The sequence below is a fragment of the Tiliqua scincoides genome, chromosome 10 (assembly GCF_035046505.1).
Source record: "Tiliqua scincoides isolate rTilSci1 chromosome 10, rTilSci1.hap2, whole genome shotgun sequence".
In the NCBI taxonomy this organism is placed as follows: domain Eukaryota; kingdom Metazoa; phylum Chordata; class Lepidosauria; order Squamata; family Scincidae; genus Tiliqua; species Tiliqua scincoides.
The window spans coordinates 207,519-223,852 of NC_089830.1; the positions used below are offsets into that span (position 1 = coordinate 207,519).

Consider the following 16,334-nt stretch of genomic DNA (forward strand, 5'->3'; position numbering starts at 1 on the left):
ATCAACACAATCCAAAAAACATCAGCGCACAAACCCCACTGCAGATTATAAATTAAAACAAAAGTACAGTGGACTCTGGTAACTGCAGATATTGGTATCTGCGGGGTGGGGGGCTGTAACTGAACCTCTGCATGTACTGAGGGACAGTTGAAATGTTTAGATTACTAAAAACAATCATCTAGAACAGGGGTCTCTAAACTTTTTGGCCGAAGGGCCGTATCAAATATCTGGCATCTTGCTGAGGCTGGAAAAAAAAAATTAAAAATAAATACATTATATGTATTTAAATAAATACATTAGAGATGGAACTTAGATGAATGACTGAAAAGAATGAATGAATGGGCTCAAATGTCCAGGATTTCTCCAAGCACCAACACAGCCCAAGAAATAAAGCACACACACTTAAATGGACCCCCATTCCCCCACCCCACAAGCACAACTCTGGTTGTGTTAGTCAGCTGGGCCAGAGGCTCTCAGGGGATCAGAGGCTGGCCACGGGCCAGATAGAGATACTCTGTGGGCCACATCTGGCCCCTGGGCCGGGGTTTGGAGACCCCTGATCTAGAATAAAACAGCAGGATAGCAGCCTTGAAAGCAATAATAAAACCAAGGACAGCAAAAGTAAAAGCAGCTCATCCCCCACACCCTCAGATAAGGGGACTGTTCTTAAGGGAGGAGGTTCTACAGTTGTGGTGTCACCACAAAAAGGCCCTGCTTTTTGCCATTGCCCATCTGTTAAATGCATCACACAAAGCAGGACCTACTCAGATGATTTTAGGGGCTGGGCCAGAATATATTGAAGCAGATGGTCCCTAATGTACCCCAGTTCCAGGCTGTAAAGGGTTTTAAAGGTTATCACCAGCACCTTGAATTGGGCCTGGAAATGAATCAGCAGCCAGTGCAGTTGCTGGGGCAACAGCCCCATAGAGCCATACCACCAATCCCCAGTGACCACATGAGCCACCGCATTCTACAAGAAGTGCAGTTTCCGAACCATATTCAAAGGCAGCCCCATGCAGAGTATGCTACAGCAGACTAGCTGAGATGTCACCAAGGCATGACCTGCCACAACCAGGTCCAACTGACTCAGGTATAGACACAATTAGCACACCAGCCAAAGCTTGGCAACGAAAGCTTGGACCAAAGCTTGGTGGTCCAGGACTAGCTGTGGATTCAGGAAGACTCAAGCTGTACACCTGTTGCTTCAGAAGGAGTGCAAACTCATTCAGAACAGGCAGATAGTCCATATATTTATCCAACCTCTGCTTCTTCCATTCCCTGAAAAGTGGCAGATGGAGGTGGGCACCTCCTCACTAATCCTGCCTGAGGCCACCACCTCAGTCAGCCTCAGGGACAGGCTTGCCCTTAGCACTACTCTGCAGTGTGCTGAGGGGGCTCTTTGTCCCTCCTTCCTGCTGGAATGTGTTTCTGCCCTATGGCCAAACTCAGCAAGCGCTTCCTCTTACCTTGGGCTCCCCGGGTTTTTCTACAACTGGACAGCCCTGAAATGAGAACAAGCCACAGTGAGAACACTTATGAAGAGGTCTGCCCACTTTGCCTTCTTTCTTAATTCATCAATGAGTGGGATCTACAAGCATTTTCTGTGACCATTCACCAGGCACTTCACAAGGTGAAACCACCAGTCAACAACTGCTATGTGCCAATTAAGGGATGGGAAATTCCTGCCAAGATTTTGCAGCAGCCCCACACTGCCTCCTGGTGCCAAGTTCAGGAATTTCCCTTACCCTTCAACGGTTGCACACCAGCAGCATACACAAGTAGCTGGTTCTCCCAAGGGAAGAGTTCCATAGGCCACTGTTACTGCTTGTGCCCACAGGCATTCAGACGCTACACTTTTCACACATTCGCTGCAGGACAGTAAGTCATAAGAGGTACTGAGTAATTAAGTGATGCCCGTGCATGTGTAAAGCAGCCTTTTCTCTTACGATACACAGACTGAATGTACACAAAGGGGTTGCCTGAAGGAATCATGCAAATGAGTCGGTTCCTTCGATATACCAGTGGAACACATCTGAAGATACTTCCATTTTGTGAAGACTGATTTGCTGTTTCCACACAGACCACACCTCTTCTCTAGACAGCAGAATTCTGCAAGGACACTACTGCCCAAATACGGGCAAGTGGGTAAGTTTTGAACAGGAGGAAGAGGCTGCCAAAGACTTACTAGCTTAATTGGATGCAGGGAGCAGACGGAGGAATCTTTTGCCCCCCAAGCTTGCAAATTGGGATAGCCGCCGGGTTCTAAGACATAAGGGTCATCATCAAAGAACGGTTTTGAGTAGACAAGCCACCTGCAGAGCAAAGAAAGAACAACAAATGACTGGCAGACCTTGGGAAGTGATGCATCTACCCCCTGCACTGAATGTGAAGGCACACCCCAAGGCAGCCTGGAAGAGACATGGATCTGCCACATCAATCTCTGCAGGCGCAATCCTAACCAACTTTCCAGCACTGGCATAGCTGTGCCAGGGGGGCATGTTGAGAGGCCTCCTCAAGAAAAGTCACAGAGGCAATGTTTCTTCCCTTAACTCTGAGTTGCATTGCTCTTATGTCAGGCCTGGAAAGTTGGTTAGGATTGCGGCCTAAACCTAGTAGACAGCAAGAAGTTTCTGGATTGGTCAGGTGGACCAAGAACAAACGAAATGAGCCTGCCCTCCTGCCTTTGCCTGGTGTGACAGACACAAGGAGGGGGCTCTGCACCCCTGCCCCAGGTAGGGGATGGAGAGAGGTCACCTTATGCTAGGCCCCCCTCTCTCCTCCTCCCCGAATTCACCCTTACTCCAGAATAAAAACACAATCATCACTGCCACCCACCAAGGCTAAAAGCAGACCGCCTCCTAGATGCAAGACAGGAGCCCCACCTTCTAAGGGCCCCCCACAATGGATCCACTCTCAGTTTTGTTTTCATGAAGTAAAAAGCAAACAAAACACACTTCCTTATCTCATTGAATTTATGGTTTTTCAAGCCCCATAAAGAATGTTTGCTGGGTCCATCCCCCAATGTCCAAACTTCATATCGTAAACCTTTCTCTCCTACCCAAGAAAGAAAGCTTTGAATTTCCCCAAGAGGCAAAGGGAGCTGGACTGAATTTTGTTTCACTTGCTCCTTCCCACCTGTGCCCCTAAATGCCTTTCTGCACGATTACACAAAGTGTGCCTACATCAGTCTTTGCACAAGCCTCACTGTAGTGCAAGGAGTATTGGCCTGTCTGCCGCCAACCACCGACAGAGTGTGACTCTGGAAATCAAGAGGGGTGAATCTTCCTGTTTGCCTTCATCTAGGATGTGGAGTGGGGCAAGAAGTTCGGTGGCAAAGTCCCTGCCTGGCCTGCAGGAGGTCCCAAGCTCAGCACAGGCAGTATCTCCAGGTAGGGCTCAGGAAGGCAGTTGCCTGAGGTCTGGGAGAGATGCTGCCAGCACAGGGGGGTGGATCGACCAGCACCCTGACTTGGAGAAGGTAGCTCCCTGCACAGAGTTGTCAGGCCACAACCTGCCATGGTGTTGCACTTACTGTGTTTCCCATCCCAGTTCTAAAGCAGGCCCTTAACTCCCCACCTTGCAGGGATGCCCAGGTTTTGCTTTGGTCTTTTGTGGCAGACAAGTAAGGAGGGTGGGCTAAGAGCCTGCACACCTCCTGCTTGGGTCAGAGGCAAGTATTCTTCCCACTGAGATAGACACATTGTGTTCTTACACAGCTCCTGTTCTTTTCAATGGGGTTCGTGCAGGAGAACATCCCGATAGGTGATGCCCCTCAGTCATCCGTGGAAGGAATGGGTTTGCCTTTTCCATGTTGGGCTGGCCCTGGCTGAGGTCTCCACAAGGCAACCTCCTCCACCTCTTGGATCACAAGAGCTCAAAACAACTGAAATGTATTCCTTACAGGCCAGAGTGCACAATGATGGAAGCGGCTTTCAGGGGCCGGTTGTGAATCCGCGTGTCCTCAGCGGAATCTGTGAACTTCCACTTTGCGCCTTCTCCATTCTCTTCTGAAAACAAAGCAATCTCAGGGATCTTGTAGTCCTGCAAAACAGATACACAGCCTGTTAAGAAGAAAAGGGCTCCAGTACTCCTGATGTGTTTCCAAGACCAAGTTGGTTTCCAAGACCCAAAACTGGCCTGTGTGTTCACTGGAAAAACTGTGGCAATGGCCTCATCTTTTCTATTAGCACAATGCAGCAAAAGGGAGCAGGGCTAAGTGAAAAGCAAGAATGAGACAGGGACTCAGTGATGGGGGGCACAGCACTATACCAGTGCGATGATACCCTGTAGTTCAATGGGCCCGGTGCTGCTACCAAGTTCCTGGGGACCCCGAAGCACCTGCCATCTGCCCAATGGAAACATTTTATAAATTATAATTAATCACTTTATAATTTATATTAAGCAGATCATGACCCAAAAAAGCACTTTTTCTCACCTAGGAACTCAATAGCTGCAAATAGAAGAGAAAACATGCAAACCTGATCATACTTTCAAGACATGAGAGAGCCCAATTATCATATAGGCTGCCCTTCCAGCAGTGACACATCAGCACAGCTCAGTGGCTGAGAACAGCTGATGGTGCTGCTGGGAAGGGCCGAAGATCAGATAAAGAACTTCCACGGGCCGCATCTGGCCCCCCGGCCTAATGCTTGACACCCCTGATATAGGTGGTATAGTGTCAGCAGATGCAGCCACATGCATGTAGAGGTGTCAGAGAATATGAAGAAATGTAGAGAAAATGGTTTTATTTTTCACAGATTCCAGGTTTTTGTGTTATTTTTTACAAAAATAAAAAGTGCAAAAAGTGGTGTATGTGTTTTTATTTCCTTATCCCCGAAAAAACCTGCTTCCACCTACAACACTCTCTTTCTGTCAAGGCAGCTCAATTAAAGCAGACAATAGCAGGACAGCTCCAGTAAGGCCTCACAGCAGCGGCAAAAAAAGACCCCCTTCTGATGAAGCAGGCCGCTTGCTTCTATAGAGCTCCTCAGATGGTTCTAGAGCAGCATTTCTCAATGTTTGTACCCCACCATACCACTTTGCAAGGTCCACCTACTGGAAGTACCACCGGAAGTAACTGGTAATGATGTCATTGCCAGTTACTTCTGGATTGGGATGTCAGAGAAATGCAGTAAACGCTGGCTTAGGGCAGATGGGAGGGCTTTTCGAGCATGTGCAAAGTGCGCACTGGAGCCCTTCTTGCCAAGCCTGGCTTCCTGCTACAGTTTGTTGCATTGCATTGCTGGTCTCACTGCCAGGTAGCGGGTGGTCTGGGGGTCTCACGAACACCACCAGACACTACTTCAAGTACCACGGGTGGTACAAGTACCACAGGTTGAGAAACACTGTTCTAGAAGCTTTTCCATATAAGGTGAGGCCTTTGCAGCTGGACCTGACAATGTGAGTTCTCCCTCTGGTCCTGGGCTTCTGTAACTGGGTTTCCTGCCTTTTTTCCTGGCCATTGGTGATTATGGTTCACTCTGAGGGGATTTCAAAATAATTCTGAGGTAAAAGTTTCAGACGCTGCCTTGACACTTTCTCTAACTAGTCACTTTATTTCTCTAGCTAGTTTCTCTAGCTAGTCACCCAAAAGCCAACACTTGCTCTTTGCAGTGGCATAGCTAGAGGGGGTGCAAAGTGCTAAGTTTTGCAGGGAGCCTCACTGCAGCATGCAAAGGGCCTCTGCCCTTCAGAGCCATTCCAGGCAGGGGGAGCAAAATGGAGGCATACGCCTCTGTTTTGCTCCCCCTGCTGGAATGGCTCTGAAGGGGAGGGGGAAGGGCCCCTTGCACGCTGCAGTGAGGCTCCCTTCAAAACTTAGCACTATGCACCCCCTCTAGCTACACCACTGGCTCTTCGACATGGACAAGGGTGTGCCTTCGCTTTGGCCTCTTGAACAGTGGCAGTGGGTAATGTTTTTACCTCAGAGTTAAATGGTGACATTTTACCTCAGAACCCCAATAAAAATGGGGGGGGGGAGTCAGGACCAGACAGAGCACTTTGGTTCGAGGTGCAGCACTACAGTTAAAAGAGTTTGCCAGGAACATTCTAGAACCTTCCAAGGCTGCCGACAGAAGGAGGGCCAGCCCTGCATGAGGGGCTTTGGCTTGGCAGTTGGGCATGAGGGAAAGAGCTGGCAGTTGGCTGTGAGGCTTAGCTGTTGGTAAGTCTCCACCACCTGGTAGGGTGGCAGTTGAGGCTGTGCTATAACCGCTTGAGAGGACTGGTAACACTGGTTCTGAACCGCTTGCCATCCCTCTCAGTGAGTCTGTTCTGCCACCTGACAACCCCACGTCCTCTGAGAAATTCAGGCTGCAGACAATTTGCACAACAGCAGTGCCCGGCTTTTTAATGGGCACTGGAAAATGTCACGTTTGACCTCGATAAACAGGGCCGGCCCATCCATGAGGCCAAATGAGGTGGTTGCCTCAGGCAGCAGACTGGCAGGGAGTGGCTGGCCTAGAGCCACCTGTGAGAGTCCACAGCAGAGGCAAGATGTGAGCTGCCAAAGTCCTGATTTGCTGCTCAGTCTCAGCCACTACGAAAGAGGCAAAAGAGGCACCTTTTAGGCAGCAGCTCTCTAAGGTTCATCCCAACACAAATCTTTTCCAGGATCTATTTGCTGCTCTCCTCCTTATATCCTTATGTCACACTACATTTCTGGATTTATACCCTGCCTTTCCATCAAAACGATCCCTAACGGCTTATCAGAATGCCACAAGAGGGCCTGGGGGAGCCCCTTTGACCAGAGGAGGCCTCCGCTCGCTCCTCCTCGCCCAGGGCAAAGTGGCAGTTGGGGCAGAGTTCTTCATCAGGCATGGAGGGGGAAGCAAGGTCACTCCAGCCGCTCCATTCTCTGGCTGATGGGGGCGGGCGGGCTGATCTTCTTCACTCTCTGCTTGATGGAGGGAGAAGGGCTGGTCTTCCCCTTGCTATGGTGCTCATTCCAAGAGGCACAGGGTGCAACCTTCCAGGGGATGCTCCTTAGTCCTCTGGCAGAGGTCAGTGTATGCCTCCACTTGCTTCTCCACCTCTGGGACAATGTGGCAGTTGGAGCAGCGTTCTTTGTCAGGCAGGAAGGGGATGTGAGCTCCCTTCCAGCCGCTCCATTCTCTGGCTAATGGGGAGCAGGTTCGCTTCCCCCCCTTGCTACGGTGGTGGGGGGTCTTCCCTGGCTGATTGTGGGGGCCAGGCTGGTCTTCCCCATTCTCAGGCTGATGGGGAGGGGCAGGCTGGTCTTCCCCTTGCAATGGTGCTCATTCCATGAGGCACAGGGTGCAACCTGCCAGGAAGAGCCCCTTAGTCCTCTGGGCAATGGCAGAGGCCAGAGAAGGTATTCTTCTTCACCCCTGGGCAAAGTGGAAGTTGGGGCAGGGACAGAAGTAAGCCCCTTGCAACTGCTCCATTCTCTGGTTGGTGGGATGGGGGCCAGGTAGATCTCCCTCTTGCATTTTTTTTTAACATCATGAACCCGTTGGACAGGAAATGACATTCTCATTCCTTTTGTAAGTTGCCTTGAGAAAAGCACTACATAAACACTAATCAGAATAGTGTAACTGAGTGTTCGGTCTACCTCAGCCCTTGTCTGCCTGGACACAGCCAAGCTAAAGACCTGTCCTTGAATTCAAAAGTTCCAGAATAGCAGATCTACACAAACCCCACACACTTCTCACTTTCACATGCTTCCCCAACCAGTTTCCTGTAACAAATGTGCTCTTCAGTCAGGGGGCTTCAGGGCTGAGAGAAGACTCCCCACCCCAACTAGACCAACCCAGCCTGGTGCAGGTTCACCAAGGTGGCCAGGACTCTGGTTCAGAAAGAAAATGGAGACTTTAAATGCTGGGAACTCCATGGAGACATAATGGATTGTCATGAAAAGAGGAAAGCCAACTTAAGGTTAAGAGGGGGAAAGGCATGATGGTTGGCCAAAAAAGAGTTGGGCTGAAAAATCTCTAAGTAAATTGTTTAACCTCCAAATAAATGTTTTCCATAGGGGTTATGAGCAGGAAAAGAGTTAAGTAAGTTTCCCACCAAAAGTAAAGGCTGAGAAACAGACTGAAAACTGTCCTTCAAAGGGACTGCAAAGGTACCTGTTGTACCATATATGGAGATTGTACTTGAAACTTCTGAAGCAGGACTAAATAAGAAGAGGGATAACCTCAAGTGGGGCTCAGCTGAGTCCTGGCTGCAGGTGAGTCAATCTGAAGTCAAACCTCAGTCCCATGTTCTGCGGCCTTAGTGTAACAAAAAGGTTTACCTTTGGGGATCAGTCCTATGGACTGATTCCCTGTCATATGTTACATGGCTATTGCCTCTTGAAGCCACTACTTGATGTTTATTGCCATATAATTTCATGGGTTATGAAGGCTAAGGTCATATAATACCTTTTACAAGAATAAAACCCTAATTTTCTGTTAAATATAGCCCAATGTCTGTCTTGAGTTCCTTCAGGTTTTCATCCTCTTCATCTCCTGGGTCCAGAGATCCATGGAACGGGCTAAGATTTTTGCCTAACACTTGTAAACAGTAAAAATTTGCCTTTGAGGTGGAACTGTCTGTATCTTAGCCATTTCTCAATAGGTCTGCCTGAAATATGGACATATTCTGGAAGTCAGTACATAGATGCTCCATGCCCAATTTCAGGCATTTTTGTCTAAATGATCTGGATTTTAGGATGCTCAGGGTTCAGAATGATGGACTGCTGTTTTACCTGTTCACCTTAACTGTACAGACACTAACAGGCTGGAACAATAATCTTAGATGGGTCTCAGTCCCCCTTACCCGCACAATCCTCTTGAGGGAACCAATGCTGAATGGCGTGCTCGCTGTTGGCCCCTTTTTGCGGTACATCTTCCAAGGGTTGGTGATTTCCACATCCCCTTCTGCCAGCACGCATTTCCGCCCATGGAACCGTGGCTTCTCATACATCACCCACCTGCAACAGACAAGAAGGTGACACTGGGCCAATCCCAAGCAGAGTCATAAGCTTAAACCATATTCTGTGGCTGGGTTTGGTGTACATGCAGCACGACAGCTGTCCCACCCACTCTCCACAAGGTCAAGAGCCAAGTCATGCTGAGCTTTGCATCTTGCCCACAGCACCAGTTCTGCATATTCTCTCCTTGGCACATACTCAAATTGGAAAAACAACATTGAGTCTTATAGCACCTAAAAACTAACATGTTTATTTCTGGGCAAGCTTTTGTGGGCTGCTTTTGCTGCAACTGACGGGGACCAACATCCCTCTAGATCAGTGTTTCCCAAAATGTGGGAGGGGACCCACCGGTGGGTCGCGAGTCAATTTTTGGTGCTCACAAAAAGTTTTTGAAATAGTTTTTTAAAAAAAACATTGAAAGCGCCCTTGCTTAGTTTACAGAAGAAAATCATTAGCTGGAATGCTGACCTGTGGTATGAGGTGATCTTCAGTCCCCCAAATTAAAATATCACATTTTTTGATCTTCTCTAGAGCACTGTAGATCATGCGTGAACCCAGTTTCAGGTTTTTGTCTAGTCTGGAAATCCCTAACTACACATCTTGCTCTCTTCTAGGGAGAACCTACCAAACGTCTTCACACACTCATACTATACATAAGGTCTCTAGCGGCCTCAGAAGCACAGGACCCCAATTATTATTAATAATTTTCTTCTTATTATTAATAAAATATTTTTCTAGATCTCCTTTTTTTGTCTAGTGGGTCACAATAGATGTCATTTTAAAAAGTGGGTCCCAATGCAAAAAAGTTTGGGAAGCATTACTCTAGATGTTAAAACCAGCAGGAGTCATTTCTTCAAAGGCAGAGAGCTCTCCCATCGAGCTATCCAAGTACAAGAATACTCCTGAAAAACAGGTGGAAATAACAACCTGATTTGTGTTGTTGAAAGAACAAAGAGCAGTTCTTTCTTTCCTAAAGACCTGACTCTCTTCCTTTCCAGTGCCCTCATTTTTTGAACAAGGGAGAGAAGGGAAGATTTGTTAAAGCTGAAGAATGGAAGAAGCAGTGATTTCCATGACATGCGATTAAGATGGAAGGAGGAGCAGGAGGCAGGTGGTTGGGTGTGTATGGCTGATATCAGGATGGGCATGTATGGACAGCTAAATGCTAACTATGGGGATTGTTAAGTACAGCTGCATACAGCTATAGATGGAAAAAGGGGTGAGAGCAGAAGTTTTTGTTATGGGGTGAGCTCTCCTCTCCCCTCTGCCTCCCCCTCCTCAAAAGATGCTCACAGCTCTGAACTGAATGTCAAATTTTGCCCCATAACCTTTGGGCAGGCAGCCCACGGTGCTTTGCTTGGTTTCCAAGCAAACGTTCCATTCGCACATTTTTTTTCTTCCTGTTTTTTTTTTAAACACTTAAAAACCTGCTCTGAGAAAAGGAGGTGTAGGCTTTATGATTGACATGCGGGTCGGCCAATAGCATTGCCCAAGCTTGGCTACTGCTACAAAGAAGAAAAGCAGGTTTCCCTAGAGCCGGAGGCAGGAGGGAGATGGGACTGTTGTTGCAAATGGGCTCACCACTAAAACCATGCAACATCTTTAAGCACCCTAATAATTAACTTAAATATTTATATTACACATTTGAAGCATTCATATACATCGTAAACAATTCTCCAACAAGGTGATTCCTTCTGTTAAGCGCTGTAACTAGCACAGCTTCAGCAGGAAAGTCCTTCAACTTCAGCTCCCAAGGTGCACCATTTGTACACCCACTCACCAACCCAAGTATCTAGGCAGGAGCAAGAAGAAGAGAGACAGGAATCAGAGAGTGCAGGAAAACAGAGCTGCTGGTGACAATCCTGCCCTCTGAGTTGGAACAGCATTCCTCAGATGTCTGAGAGTGCGTTGGGACCAGTCTCTAGCGATACAAGTGACCCACATGTTCACCAGGACAGTCTCTGTCCTTATTTCTGTCCTCTACATCTTCCAGGTTGCTGGGGCCCTGTAGGGCAAAACCTTGCACTGCGCTCCCCATCACACCCCCCACCTGACCTCTGATGGTGCACAGCACTGGTGCTGGGGTTTCGGGGATGGCCTAGCCAAATGGGTCCTGATACCATAGGTGATCCCATGTCTGATGTGGCCAATCCCCAATGCCAGCCCTTTAAGAGCAGGTGGATTTGTGTCCCAGGTTAGCTCAGTGCCATGGAATGTGGCATGTTCTTACTGAATTTGGCAGGTGAGACCTCTCTTGAAACCCTCCTGACTGGCTGAGGTGGGGCACCTCTTACACACCTTTCTTGCAAGGGGACAGCAATCCTCCCTCTTCACCCCATGTCCCTCCCAGAAGCTCTTTGCTGGCACCTCTGCTGGGTTTTTTTTTTCAGATTGCAAGCCCCTTTTGGGCAGGGAAACCATCATTCCATCCCTTGTGCTCTACAGGACTTTTTGTTGTTGCTGAGTAGCAGTAGAAGCAGGTTAATCTAAACAGCAACAGTGGGACACAAGAACAGTGTGGGAAACCCACGCCCCACTGAGTCCCAGTTCTGAGGATGGCTTTTTACACTCAACTTTGGGATGGAAAGGAAGCAGCAGCAGCAGATTGTCTCACATTGATGCATTTGGGCAGACTTCCTTCCACCTCCACCTGCTTTTCTGCCCACCTATGTCACCTACCACCCTCCTCTTTCACTTCAGTCATGAGAAATCAGCCTGAGGCTTCCTTACCCTCCTCGGACCACCCGGATGGAGATGGTGTGAGAGAGCTCCCAGGAAGTGGCATCTGTGATATCGCCCCAGATTTCTCTTTTCTGACCCCCAAAGCCTGACTCAGAGTACAGAATGATCTAGAGTGGGAGAGAAATTGGGGGGGGGGATAGGAGATTACCAAGAGTACAATATTGTCCCTCTTTTCTCCCCCTTCCAACAACTTCCCCTTCTCCAAAACCTCAGAGAAAGCTTGGCTTCCATTTTCACCTCCATACCTTTCCAGGCCGGACATTAATCTTCGGAACTTTCTTTTCCATGTGCTAGAATTCAAATATAAATGGAAGATGAAGTTAGAATCAGGATGAGGTGCAGAGAGCCTGGAACCCTGGAATGTGACTTATGGAGGGTTTCTTTCGGGGTCTGGCTGCCCCAGGTGGTCTGCTCTCCCACCGTCCCTCCTCTACCACCAACCACCACCAGGAGTCTTCCAAAGCAGTCTTGATCTACCAGTCCAAGTGGAGAAGTTTCTGGTTAAAAGCACAAGCCGAAGCATGCCTGTCAGAAGTAAGGCCTGCTGGAGTCAATGGAACTTACTCCCAGGTAAGTGTGTGCAGGATTGCAGCCTCAGTCTTGTTACTTACTGGACGGTACAATGCTTCTTTTTAAACAGGTAGACAGATTTGATCACAAGTTCATTCGTGCACCCAGAAGCACACTAACTGTTGCCTCCGTTAACTCTCATGCCATGAAGTCTCGACTCACACATTGTGCTTGGCAACCACTGAGCCTCCACACAGGCACACACTTCCCCTGGTCGTTAAGCAAATACCTGCTTTTGGCAACTCTCAAAATGTGGGGATGGGTCAGAAGAAACATCTCTCTTTCAGGCCTTTGCTCCTGCCAGGTGCTTCCTTCCCTGACAACAGCTAAGCCTGTCCGTGTCACCAGCTATGCTGTCCTTCCATCCCCAGGGACCTATTTCCGTGACCCATGACCTGGTAGCTGCACAGTTTAGCCTTGTGGAGCTCTTGCAAATGGGAGAGTAATGTGGGAGGGGGGTTGATCACCTTTGGGCGGGGGAGTTCAGGGAGTGACCATGATCCTGATGCACTCAACCCTTCTCCTTGCACCATCTTCCCGATGCAAACCACGCCCTAAGAGCTGTCATTGGTCTGTGGTAGCCACGCCTTGCCTCTTCCCCCCTCCAGCCCACTGTCCCCTGCCATGTAGCTGCAGATGTTTGTCTGAACCACACCTCAACTGACAAGTTAAACCTTACTGGTGTTTAGTTATTAAACAACTCTTGGAGGGGTGGTTTGGACAAACCGCCCCCCAACACCAGCTGCCATACTGGATGGGAGGTGAAAGGCACACATTCACTTCTCCCCCAGTGATGAGGAAGGGTCAGTAAAGGTGCTGCCAAAAGAAGTCCAGAGATGAACCAGGACTCTCCCGTCTGAATGCATGGTTTGACCCTAAGACGGCTGCTGGCGCTGGCACTCTTTTTTATCAAAGATGTGGCTGGCAGTGTCACAACTAGCAGAGACCACTGGCCATATGCTGGCAGTCACAACCTCCAAAATGCATCAGTCCTGACCTAAAGTGGTGGTGCTGACAGGTCCAGCCCCCTGTCCTTTGTGTGCAGCAGTCTTTGAGAGAGAGAGAGAGAGAGAGGAAAAAGAGAGACAAAGAGACCGAGAGGGACAGAAGAAAGATGGACACAGGTGGTATCACAGTCACGTGGGTGGGCTTCAAGCTGGATCCCAGGTTCACAAAGCTTGACAATTACAAGTGTGGGTTAACTGACTGGGGCCCAAATCCTAACCCGCTTCCCAGCACTGGCATAGCTGTGCCAATGGGACGTGTGCTGCATCTTGCAGGTGGGTGGCACTCACAGAGGCCTCCTCAAAGTCAGGGAATGCTTGTTCCCTTATCTTGAAGTCGCATTACCCTCGTGTCGATCCTGGAAAGTGGGATAGGATTGGGCCCTGGGTCGGCCTATGTGGGCTTCACCCACATCCTTTTCCTAACAGAACTCTTGGCTTGCCTTCAGTTTCTTAATGAGCATCGCTAACTCCGACACAGTCATTAAAGAACATCAACAACAACATAATAAAGGCAAAGCTCTTACATCTTTCATTCGAGCACAACACCCAATGACTTCAGCGTAAGCTGTGCACTTGAGTAAAGACCATGATCATTTATGGCCCTATAATCATCTACCATCCTCCTGAATGCGGGCTCAGTCCACCCTTGTGACATCATGCGGGTGCTGCTGCAGAAAGGTGATGATTCTAGCAACAGAAGCCCTGTTTGCAGGGGCTGGGCAATAGCAGCCTTTCCTTCTGCACACACACAAAACAACTGGCTTCAAGAACTGCCCTTCTTCCCAAATGCCCCAGAACAACCAAGAGAAGGTCTTTTGCTGGGACAAGAGACAAGCCACTGCTTTGTGGCTGAAGCTTTGACTTGGTTTCAGTTCCTCAGCTCACTATGCAGTATGCACGCACTCACCTGAGGAAGAACCTCGTTGGACAGCAGAGAAATCTGGCTGGAGCTGCCATTTGCACTTGGCACCTCGGAGGAAGGCTCAGCTCGAGGCTCTGACAGCGAAAACATGGAGCGCAGCTCTTCGGACACATTCACCTGAAGCCCATTGGGAGACGTCTGGCATTCTCTGTTGACTTTTACGACAGCTGGGATCAGTGGTGTGGGTGAGCATCTGCCTTCTTTCCCATTCTCCACGGGTCTGAACTGGGATTTCTCTGGGCAAATGAACTTGCTGTAGAGGAGGCTGTTGTCCAGGCGAGAATAAGGCTTTTCTTCTGGAACTTTCTTGTCTGCAAAGTCAGACACCAGGGAGAGCCCTTTGAGAACGCTGGCTCTGATGAAGTTGTTTGGACTGACTGCCGCTTTCACGGCAGTGGCTGTGGAGGTCTTCTGATGCACAGAGCCTTGCTGCAGCTTGCCCAGGAAAGACCCTATTTCCTCTTCGGTTTTGTACAGCTGATTTTCCCAAGGGTATGGCTTTCTGACCTGGCGGTCATACTGCAGCATTTCATCCTTGCTGGGGTAAGGGTTCACTATCACCTCCACCTCTTCCGCAAGCTTGCCGTCCTCCTCCTTGCCTCCTTTCTCCTCCTCCGAGTTCCTCTCCTCTTCAAGGGCAAAGAGTTCCCCAAGAGCTGCTGGAAGAGGAACCTTTGACTTGGGAGTAGCGTGGTGTTCATGGATAGGGGGCAGAGGGACATGCTTGGAGAGCTTAGAGGGACGTGGTGGCCTGGTGGGGAGCTTCAAGGGCTTCAGGAGCTCAGGGGGCTCCATGTTGCGGAGGGTGTCTACAAAGAGCTCCATGTCCACAGCTTCCTCGGGTTCCTCTTCTGCTGTCTTGCTGCTACTTCCTGTTTTCTGGCGCAGAGGGTCATGGGAGGCGTTTGACTCAGCAATCGGACTGGTTGGCTCCCACGCAGACACCTGGGAATCTCTGGGGGGATCACTTTGTTCTTCCCTGAGGACAGTCCGGGTGGTGGTTTTTGGGTCCCCTGGAGCACTTTCTTGGGATCCAGCCAAGGCTCCCAACATTCTGATTTCTCCTGCGGGTCCACCAGCATCACTTTCAGACCAGATCTTGGGGGACCCAGAGGAACAGGTCTTCTCTATCCTTGCTTGGATCCTTTCCAGTTCCGATCCACTTTCTGCAGGGCCACTTGGCTCAGGCATGTTTCTTGCCCTTTCAGACCTGCTTGCTGTGAATGGTTTGCTGAGCCTCTGGGATGTGGCTTTGCTCTGCGTCCCGCAGTCTTCCCGGAGTGTGTTCAAAGACACAGCTTCCTCCCGGAGTGTGTTAGCATCTTCTTTTGAAGTGAATGCAGGGTTTGGCAGAAGCACACACCTTTGCCTTTGGGTGTCACTCACAGTGGCACTCCTGGGCTGAGTCATGCAACTTTCTAGCCATGACTCCACTGGGGAGCTGTTGGAAGCATCAGGGATGGCTGTGAGGCTTCCTTTGGGAGACCTGGCATCGGTGAGGCCATCCTGAAGCTGCAGGAAGTTGTCTCTGGACAAGGCATTACTGGCAGAGCTAGAGAAGGGAGGCTTCTCTTGCTGGGGTGTTTTCCCCACCCCAGCACTGGACATGATGATTTCTCGCCCTGCTCTGTACACTGTGGCCCTCCCAGCGTGGGGTAAGACAACTTGCTGTTCAGATCTAAACACAACTGTGCCACTGCCCTTGGAGTCGTACCACTGAGCTTGGGATTCCGCGACGGTGCTGACCATGTGGGGCAAGGGATTCAGTACAGATGGTCCAACAGAAGGTTTGGTGCTCACAGTGCTGGGTGCCTCATTTTCTCCCATGGACCCACTGAATGAAGTGATGTGATTAGCAGCCCTTGACGTATAGCTTTCTGTTTGGAATCTAAGGACTGTAGCACTTGGTGGGTGGCTTACCCTCAGGGATCCAGGGGTTGCACCAGAGTTGGCCCCACCAAGCACCTGGCGTTCCTTCTGGGATTCCAGCATCTGGGTGCTGATGGTGGAGGGAAGGAGCCCTTGCGTCTGGGATCCATTGCTGCTGGCCGTGTGGCTCTCTCTCTGAATCCCAGCAGTCAGGGAGGCAGCTGAAGCACTGAAAGAGGAGCTTTCTTCTGCGGTGCCATTAACATCCTGCACCTCTGTTCCTGTGAGG

General features: G+C 49.5%; 1 protein-coding gene across 1 annotated transcript in view; it reads right to left on the reverse strand.

Moving 5' to 3' along the window:
- CRYBG2 (crystallin beta-gamma domain containing 2) overlaps positions 1-15,925 on the reverse strand; it is a 29,322-nt gene extending 13,397 nt beyond the window's left edge. The window contains exons 1-7 of the mRNA XM_066638700.1: positions 14,162-15,925; positions 11,923-11,967; positions 11,666-11,784; positions 8,782-8,935; positions 3,902-4,041; positions 2,186-2,312; positions 1,467-1,502 (exon numbers count right to left, since the gene is read on the reverse strand). Of these exons, the coding sequence (XP_066494797.1) occupies positions 1,467-1,502; positions 2,186-2,312; positions 3,902-4,041; positions 8,782-8,935; positions 11,666-11,784; positions 11,923-11,967; positions 14,162-15,925 (2,385 nt within the window). The remainder of the gene's footprint in view (positions 1-1,466; positions 1,503-2,185; positions 2,313-3,901; positions 4,042-8,781; positions 8,936-11,665; positions 11,785-11,922; positions 11,968-14,161) is intronic.
- Positions 15,926-16,334: the final 409 nt, after the last annotated feature.